Consider the following 9813-nt stretch of genomic DNA (forward strand, 5'->3'; position numbering starts at 1 on the left):
ATGTTATCTTCATTAAGCCGTTTCAGTGAGCACTACAGTTAAAAAAGTAACTAAATTTTGAGCCTTCATTTGTCTAATTCCAAAGCCTGTGCTCACTCCACCCTTGTATGCTATCTATCCCAAGATTCTTCATTTGTACAAAATAATTGCAATTTGAGGAAGAAACTGGTAATGTTCTTAAGAGAAAAGGCGGTCAATGCTATGTGCAGCCAGAGGGGAGGAGATTAGCTCCATCTGGAGGGACTGTTCAAGAGGTTTTCCTTGACGAAAAGAGAGGCATCTGAGCAGGGTTCCCTCTACATTTCAAGCAGGGCCACAGCTTATGCAAAGGCACAGAAGCAGGAAAGGACTGATGTTTCCCAGGAGCTGAGAAATTCCTTGTGCCTGGAATTCTGGTGCTACAGGAAGGAGTGATGAGGAGCCAGGGAACAGAAGCTGGGGCGGGGGGGCACGTGGATCCCCAGGATGATGGAAGAAGTGTGGACCTCTTCTGAGACAACTGACATGGTCAGATTTGTGGTGCAGAAAACTTTCTCTAGCTGCAGAGTGGAGACCAAAGAATGGAGGATAGGAACAAGGACACTGGCAAGGAGACTGCTGTACTAACCACAGCCAGAGATGAAGGGAGCTGGAACTAAGAGTTAGTTGTATGAGACTTGACTCATCAGGGAGACTTGGATGGTGTTCAGGAATCAAGAAATGTGATGGTGGAATGATCAGCAGGAGGTAACCAAACATCATGCCCAAGTTTGAACAACTGAGAGGCTAAGTGCCATTTCCTAAGTTGGAGAATGATGGGAGAGGTTGGGAAGGGGAGAGGGGCATGGAAATCAAGCATCAGGAATGTTAAGCATGTTCAAGTAGTAAAGCATGCTAGTATGAGCTCCAGACTCAGACCTTGCCAGAGTCACTACCTGATCAAACCACAGTCACTCAGACCCTCAGTGTCCTTTTATATAAAATAGATACCTACATTACATGATTTTATGAGAATTAAATGAAATCATGTTTGTAAAGAACTTAGAAAAGCACCTAAGTCCAGGTGTGTAATAAATGTTAAAGTAAAAAGTCATAGCATATTTACAAAAATTGATAAATATTCTGGAGGTTTTACTATTCTAACTGGCTCAGGATAGAATTCAGAATACATTTCCGTCCTACCTTTTTTAACTAATTCTATCTCTAACATATGAGCCCTCTCTCCACTTTAATAAATTTATAACCGATAGATGAATGGATAAGGAAGATGTAGTATATTTACACAATGAAATATCAGTCACTGAAAAGAATGAAATCTTGCCATTTGTGACAACATGGACAGAGCTCGAGAGTTTAATGCTGAGCAAAATAAGTCAGTCCGAAAAAGACAAATACCATCTGATTTCAAACCTATGTGGAATTTAAGAAACAAAACAAATAAACAAAAGGGGAAAAAAAGGAGACAAACTAAAAAGCATACTCCTAGCTATAGAGAATAAGCTGCTGGTTGCCAGAGGGAAGGTGGGGGAGGGGGAGCACAGATGCAACAGGAGATGGGAATGAAGAATGTACTTGTGTTGGTGAGCCCTGGATGATGTATGGAAGTGGCAAATCACTACATCGTACACCTGAAACTAATATCACACTGTAGGTTGACTATACTGGAATTAAACATTTGAAAAATAATAGTAATAAATATAAAAATAAGTAAATAAATCTAAAACTGCTCAATTATAATTTTCAAAAAGGTAAGAAAATGATTCATAAAAATATGAAATTAGCACATGTCAGAGATACTATTCAATCATTAATGAATGAATGAATGAAGATTGGCTCCATGGAGATTTTGAGGAACAGGGATTTTTATAGTTAGTCCTAGGAATTTGGATATGAATTTACTGACTGATATCCCACAGCAAAGAATTCTTTTTCTTTTCACTAGACAAAAACCAATTGCATCTTTACCAGACGAAATTCATTCACGTTGCTCACCGGCAGGAATTATTTGTGTTGCTCTCAGATAAGAGTCATTGAACGTCTTCAGAGTTGCAAAACCACCAACTCAATCAATCAATCAAAGATACACACTCTTATGGAACCAGAAAATCCCCACAGTATGTACTAGACAGTACCCAGAACTTATTTCCAGGTTTTAGATAATTTTTCTTGATAGTAAGTAGTAATGCTTTGTTGGAAGATCATTATCAACATCCTAATATAACCTTCAAATCACTAGAAGTTGCACCCTGTAAGAGGAAGCCTCTTTTCCTTTTTTTTAAGGTTGATTTATTTATTTGAGGGAGAGAAAGAGAGCAGGGGGAGAGGGAGAGGGAGAAGCCCTAAGCAGACTCCCCACCGAACAGGGGGGATGGGCTTAATTAGAGGACACCAAGATCATTACCTTAGCTGAAATCAAGAGTCCGCCACTTAACTGACTGAGACACCCAGGCACTCTGTCTCTTTTTCTTGTGTTTATGAGTTGTATCCTTTGGTCTGTGAGTGCCCAGCACGTAGTGAATGCTGAATACATTTTGTTGAGGTGGGGCAGAGTGGGGCAGAGGGAGAAGGAGAGAGAGAATCCCAAGCAGGCTCCACACTGAGAGGGGAGTCCACCATGGGGCTTGAACCAGGACCCTGAGATCATGACCTGAATGGAAATCAAGAGTCAGACATTCAACCAATGGAGCCATCCAGATATCCTGTTCAATACATTTTTTTTTAAAGATTTTATCTATTTATTTGAGAGAGAGACAGCGAGAGAGCATGAGCGAGGAGAAGGTCAGAGGGAGAAGCAGACTCCCCATGGAGCTGGGAGCCCGACGTGGGACTCGATCCCGGAATCCTGGGATCACGACCTGAGCGGAAGGCAGCCGTCCAACCAACTGAGCCACCCAGGCGTCCCCTGTTCAATACATTTTTAATAAATCAGTAATAATAACTATTATTTGTCATTTATCCCATAGCAGGAAGTTTGTTTTGCAGTATGCTTTGTATACATTGTCTCCTTAAGTTCTCCCAGTGATCTTCAGGCAACTCACACCCATCTACTTGCACACAGCCTATACATATGCCCTCCACACATGCAAAATGCATATATCCATGTGTGCACACACTCACACATATGCATGCACACATATGTCTGCACACACACACACACTCTGTATCATCTAATTATTCTCCATTGCCCTATCAGCAAACCGTCCCCTTGCTTGATGCTAGGTGCCCACATACTCTACCTCTTCCACTGGAAATACCTCCACCTGACCCACTTCTGTCTAATGTTTTAGATCCTTTTTTAGGATTTGCTGTCAGTGAGACCACCTCTGATTTCCCCCCGGGAACTGGACCCCACCTTACTCCACCTGTCTCTCGGACTCTCACAACAGCTTTCCCGGGCACTGAAGAAGCAACGTTGTCTGTCTGTCTCCGAGCCACCTGAGATCAGGGCCAGGACTCTATCCAGCAAGCACAGTAACAAACAGAGGGAAAATGCTTGCTAAATCCTTGTTGATGTCAGTGGTCTGGGATTGCATCTTCCAGGGTGTCCTGAGCTGCTCCTTGAAGAGGGGGCCATCACCGCCACTCCCCTCACCCTGGCCATCCAGAAGTTCAACCCTTGCCTGATGGAGCTGTGCCGCTTTTTCCAGCAATGCCTCTGCATGAGCCAGAAGAGAGAGGCTAGAGCAGAGGCCATGAGGTAACCGGAACCAGGTGTCCCTTTCCACAGTCAGCATTTTGGGGCTGCCTATGATGCGTGGCTGCTCTGCAGGCCACAGGTGGCCGGGAACACGCAAGTGATAGGGGTACCTCAAGGAATAGACTCTCTGGAGGGTCTTCTACTAGACCATCACCTCCTTGAGAGCCACGATGGAACCTCATTTATTTCTGGGTCCCCGGAAACCATTTCAGGGCCAGACATAGCAAGTGCAGCTGAGTCGAGTGGAGGTCAGCTTAGCTGATGTGAATTGAGCCCAGCTGAGTCCTACCTGGTGGAGTGATCACACAGGACTTCCGGTGGTCCTGGAGCCCTCTCAGCCTCAGCCTGGTGACATCTGCCAGAACTGAGTAATCGGAGGACATGTCCATCTAAACCCCAGTTCTTTCTAAATCCCTAGAAGTCATTTGCTGGTCAAATGAGAAGATCGTAAAATGAAATTTAGAAGGCAGACCCTGCTTTATATTAGAAGTTCTAGGCATGGTAATAGTTTCTTGCCCTCTAGTGCAGACATTCTTTTCCTTCTTCTGCAGTTTGTCTTGGCTATAAACACAGAACCAAACAAACATAGATGACCACTTCTGCTCCAGTGGTCTGGGGCCAATCTCCCAGATCTTTGATATTCCTTTCCAAGTCCATTCATGACTCTTCAGCTTTTCAAACCTCCCTCATCCACTGGCTCTGAGCCTCAAGTCCAGGTTTGAAACCACTTTCCATTACATCCTGGTCTTGGACCTCTCAATCAGTGTTTGAGGGAGTGTTTCCTCCTCCCAGAGAGGGAAATGAGAAAGGTCCATAGACCCAAGGTGTGAGCAAGTGATGTGGAAGCATGTCCCCACCACGTAGGCTCATCCTAAAAAAGAGAAAATTCTTGCAACATGATCAGCCCACTATCAAACCCTCCACCAGTAACTTTTCAAATCAATGATGAGTTAAGTCTCTCCTGGTCACCTGTTATACACAGTGCTGAGCCATGGGAATTGAGAGTTGAATCAGACACAGGCCCAGAAATTGAAGATTTCATAGTTGGGAGGAAGAAATGGTCATAAACCCAAATTAAAATATGACATCATAGGGGACAGAACTGAGTCATACCCAGAGGCAGTACCTATTCCTAGTATCCCCTTGGAGAAAAATCACATTTAAAAAATATATATTGCAAATGCTAGGGGGAAGGATAAAATGGGTAAGGCAGAAGTTTCCGGAGAGGAGTTTTAAGTTAAAATTTAGAGAAATGAAGCATGGAGGAACCTGAGCTTATCCCTTATCTTCCCTGTATTTTACTTAATAGTGAACTGCTCTATAATCTCATACTAAACATGAGTACAAGCTCAGAATAACAGAGTGGGAGACTGGCTTTACTCAGTGTGTATTGAATAGCACAGCCCCTATGATCAAAAAATCATGCTTGAATGGGAAAGCTGGCCACACAGAGAAATTCCGAAACAGCAGGGCAAGCACTGTAGCAGATCCCAATATGCCCCATGGGACCCCAGGGAACTAACTAATAGGGCCTGATGGGGGAATAGAAGCTTCCCAGGCAGGAAATGGGAGAGGCCACTCCAGGCAAAAAGAACAGCAAGTACAAAGATGAAAAGTGAGAGGCAGCCTGGAATGTCAGAGGTCCACTGAGATACGCAATGTGGCTGCAGCGAAGGCATAGGTCTGTTTTCAGGAAAGCCTTGCTCCTTCAAGCACCTGGCGAGCTCTTGCAAACAAGTTTGGACTTTTCCCCCTAGAGCTTCAGCTGCTCTTCCCGGCTGTGCATTTTCTCCTTCATTCAGAACAGGTGGAACCCATATTCCCCAGGGTCGTTTGATATCCTCTCTGTTCTGGAAGCTTTCTAAGCAATTGGTCTGTGGGTCTTAGAACATCTTGTCACACTTGCACACTTCGGGCTAGGTGAAGGGAGATTAAGGATTAGGTCACAGAACTGGGATCTTAAAACTAGTGGGTAGCTTAGTATACTGTATGTGGGATAAGCTGAAACCAAGTCGACCTGCGTTTAAATTTAGGTTCTGAACTTACAAGCTCTGTAGGCTAGTCATGTAGTGTCTCTGAGCCTCAGTTTGTTATTCTGCAAAATGGGTATAATCTTACTAGAATGGTAGTGCATTCTGGCATGAAGTGGATTACCTGGGGAAAATCCGCACTCTCTTGAGGGCAGTGAGTCCTCAGGCAAATCAGTGCATCTCTGTGCTCTAGTTTCCTTAATTTAACGGTGTCCTGGAAATTGAGGGTGCTGGAGCCTGGGGAATCTTTACAGCTAGCTGTACTCAGGCAGTTTGTTGCTCCCCAGGGGATGCTAGAATCACAGAGTAGTAGAGATAGCTACTCTCTATAGATAGGGAAATGGGAAGATGTTTAGCCCGACCTCCTCAAGCATCTGGCATGGGATAGGCAGGGCGGTGAATTCCCCCGGAGTCCCACAGGGAGCCAGCGACACAGCCTGCCCAGAAAGCTCTTCTTCCTAATAATGTTCTTGGTGCTCTCCCACTGAAGCCCTTCGAAGCCATCCCTGCAGCCCCGGCCAAGAGCAGGATATTATTTTGCAAGTATTTGCTTCCTTGTTAACTGTAAGAGCCCTGTGTTCTTAACCCATCTCACACAGAAAAGCAAATATATGAACATAGTCATTGCAGAGCACCTGTTACAAGCCTGACCTTTTTGGGGGAACTTGACATATGTTAGTTCACTTAATCCTGGTGATAACCTGTGAAGGTAGGTCCTAGGACTGCCTTTTGAGTGCATATGAAAAATCTAAGGCCCAGAGGAGTGAGTGCTCAGCCTGAAGTCACACATCCTAGTGAGGAATGAGGCCAGGACTAAAAATACATCTTTCTCACTCCAAAGTCTAAGCCTCTCCCCACTCAGCCTCATCCTCTGCCTCTTCTCTCACACCCAGTAAAGATGGAGAGGGGGTCCTTGCTGTGAGTAGTTGGCCAGGATGACTTTCAAAATGATGGCTGTCTTCCATTAGCCACAAGGGATGATAATCACCTTCCACTCTCATTGGAATCTTTAGGTACTGTCTTCAATACTATTCCTGGTTTCTGAAGAATGCAACATACATCTGTCAGAGAGTGAAAAGGGTGTCCCACTCCCACAGTAAGTATACACTTGACCGTGTCGTAGCTTGACAATAAATGCTTTGTATGAAAGGGCTCTAGAACTCACTGATTGTCCTGCCTTCGTGGGGGACAGTCAGAGTAGGTACAGATCATGTAGTCCTCATTAATTTTAGACAAGAAAAGTGAAGGGTATTTCTGATTACTCTTCAACTAACAGTTCAGTGTTTGCAATTAGGTATAGAAAAAAAGAGAGAGAGAGAGAGAGAGAGGAAAAAAAGCAGGAGTCAACCCGACCAAGCCATTTTGCTTTTTATATGATCTCAGGCAACTTTCTTATCCTCCCTGATTCCCATATAAGCTAAAAATACTAATGAGCAAAGAAAAATCAAACAAATAGAAACACTCAAACTCCTGACCAAAGCAAAATGAGTACAAATAATCCAAGAAAAAGCTTATTCTTGTTCTTGTTTTTGTGTAAGATATTATTTTTCAGTAATCTCTATACCCAATGTGGGGTTCAAACTCGCAACCCGAGTCACATACTCTACTGACTGAGCCAGCCAGGCTTCCTCGAATAATACAAATAAAGAAGGCATCATGAGGTGCTAGAAGTAGGGTATACGGTACCCTCTTCTGGACTTAATGGCATCAAAGCCCCATTAACTCAGAGAGACCAGACATAAACTTTGTTTTTCTCCCACTCCTGCAGACTAAAATGGCTGATCGGGCCTGGCTGGTCTCCAAGCTAATGGTCTGACCATCTACCTGTACTATCCAGTCAAAGGACTCTGACCTTCTAAAAGTCATGGAGCTATATGGAACTTACATTACCTTCATTCTTCAGCACAAAGGCCAAGCATTTAGGGGTGGAGGCTTTGGGGGGACGGTGGTTGCTCAGTTGTCAAAGACAGATATCCCTTTGCCTGGGATGAGCAGAGGGAGCAGGAAATTTTACAAGCTACTTACACTTAAATAGCTCTTCTTCTGTCCTTGGCACCTTAAAAATCTCCATGCAAACAACATATTACATCTACTGAAAAACATATTAATGGGGTTAGATTAGCTTTCTGCAAACTGGAGAGATCAGGTAGATAGAATTGGGTATCGGGAAACCATCACTGGGCCGCGAATGCAGAGCTGAATGATGCTCTCCTCTCAACTTGGCTGCTAACCAGGGAAGGTCTTGCCCACATCCTCCCCCCTCTCTGACACGGACTGCTGAGTCCCTGCCCACCCCAGTGCCCTGCCTGCCCCACCCTTGCCTTCTGGAAGAGCCTGGCCCATGGCTGATGTCACCTGACTTTATGTCCCTGTAGCATTTACTTCTTTCTCACTACCTTGAATTCCCTCTTCTTTTTTCCTTCCAGCGTTAAAACAAAAATGCCTCCAGAATATCTGTCAGTCAGTGTGAGACCTTGAAAAAGAGATGGGATCTGATGATACACTGGACAAGGGCTCTTCACCCTGGTCCCTGGCCCAAACTGGCTGTCTTTGCAGAATTCACCAGACTCCAGCCAGATCATCAATCAACCAAAAGAGGTTCTTTTTGGAACTTGCATTTATTTCTCTCCTCGAATCCTGGGAAGGTGGAAGACCAAGTATCCGAGGCTGCACTGAGACCTAAATCCGTGTTTAAGGAACCCCCAGGATGCTTGCAGCAATCCTGAGACTGGAGAGATGGGGCGAGGGGTGTCGCACTAGCAGGAGCAAACTGGTCCAGGCTCCGGGACTCTGACACAGTACCCAAAGTGACTTAAACTTGGGATTTTAGGAAGACAGCAAGATAAGTAAGGAAAAGTGAACTCATACTGTGGAGAGATTCACATATGATTTCTATATACCATTGACTCACACTCAGTTATGTACAACTAATCAGACTTGCTGATTATAGGATCCAGATAGTGTCCCAAGCCCTCTGAGTAGGAGGTGATGAGAACCTTTCCTCATAAGAAGTGTAGAGAGTTGTGGGTTTTTTGTTGTTGATGTCTTGACTTGAATCCTTATCTGTGGATCCCACTGTATATGGGGGTCTCCGAGAACATGCTCTAGCTCAGTGATTCTCTAATAGGACTTATGGAACTCCAAACAGCTGTCACACTCACATTTACTGCTTATTACAGCAAAGGGACAGAGATTAAAGTTGGCAAAGGTAAAAGGGGCAGAGGGCAGGGCCTGGGAGCACCTGGGCACCAGCTTCCGGCTGTCCTCTCTAGTGAGGCTGCAGGGACAGCACTGAGTTCTTCCAGCAATGACACATGACAATACATATGAAGTATTGTCAACCAGAAAGGTTCACCCAAGTCATGGAGTCCACAGTTTTAACTGGGGATCAGCCTGTAGGCATAAAGTGCCCACATAGCTGACTTCAGTTACTCAGTCTCCAGGCTCTCCAAAGGAGAAGTCTCCAGAGGACTCCAGAGGTCACAGCGACATGGCGTGACCCAAGGCCCCGCTATAAATCACATTTTTAACTTAGAATCTAGGTCTGGCATGGCCCAAAGCTCCAGCTGGAAAGACACTCTTGTAGGGCAGGAGACTCCAAGGGTTCAGAGGTTAGCCCCCAGGAGCTGTTCAAGGACTAGACTTTTCTTTGGCAGATGTAGGACTCAAACACCCGAGTCCTGCTGAGTCAACCCTTGTCTGCGCACCCATAGGAGAAGATGTCCCCTTTAGTCAATTCAGGTCCCTTCTAACCTCATCCGAGTCTCCAGCTGCTCCAGCACCCCTGTGAATGCCAAGTCTTCCTGCAGAGAATTTCTGAGCAGGCTTGCTTTTTCCATGGCCATGGACAGACCCCCAGTTCCTCACTGCTGTGTCTGGAGGTCTGGCTCCACTTTCTCACATTAGTAGGCTGCCCGGCCATCAGTTTTCCACCTTTGTGATCTATGCCTGCCCTGGGTGAGAAAATTCACTTTCTGTTTACAGTCCAAGTTGAATCAATTTTGGAAGACACTTGAGGGCCCTTGGTCTGACTCCCTGTGAACAACAAAACTCTTGGAAAGGTAGACCTTGAACTTTGGAGAGAGAAGCCACTAGACACTTCCCTCT

At 45.1% G+C, this 9813-nt stretch overlaps 1 protein-coding gene across 1 annotated transcript in view; it reads left to right on the plus strand.

Moving 5' to 3' along the window:
• LOC111146765 (HERV-H LTR-associating 1) overlaps positions 1–8176 on the plus strand; it is a 32691-nt gene extending 24515 nt beyond the window's left edge. The window contains exons 15-17 of the mRNA XM_022502448.1: positions 3520–3676; positions 6720–6802; positions 8133–8176. Coding sequence (XP_022358156.1) covers positions 3520–3676; positions 6720–6802; positions 8133–8176 — 284 coding nt within the window. The remainder of the gene's footprint in view (positions 1–3519; positions 3677–6719; positions 6803–8132) is intronic.
• The last annotated feature ends 1637 nt before the right edge of the window (positions 8177–9813 follow it).

This window comes from Enhydra lutris, unplaced genomic scaffold (assembly GCF_002288905.1).
Source record: "Enhydra lutris kenyoni isolate GAN:26980312 unplaced genomic scaffold, ASM228890v2 scaffoldscaffold14, whole genome shotgun sequence".
Classification (NCBI taxonomy): Eukaryota; Metazoa; Chordata; class Mammalia; order Carnivora; family Mustelidae; genus Enhydra; species Enhydra lutris.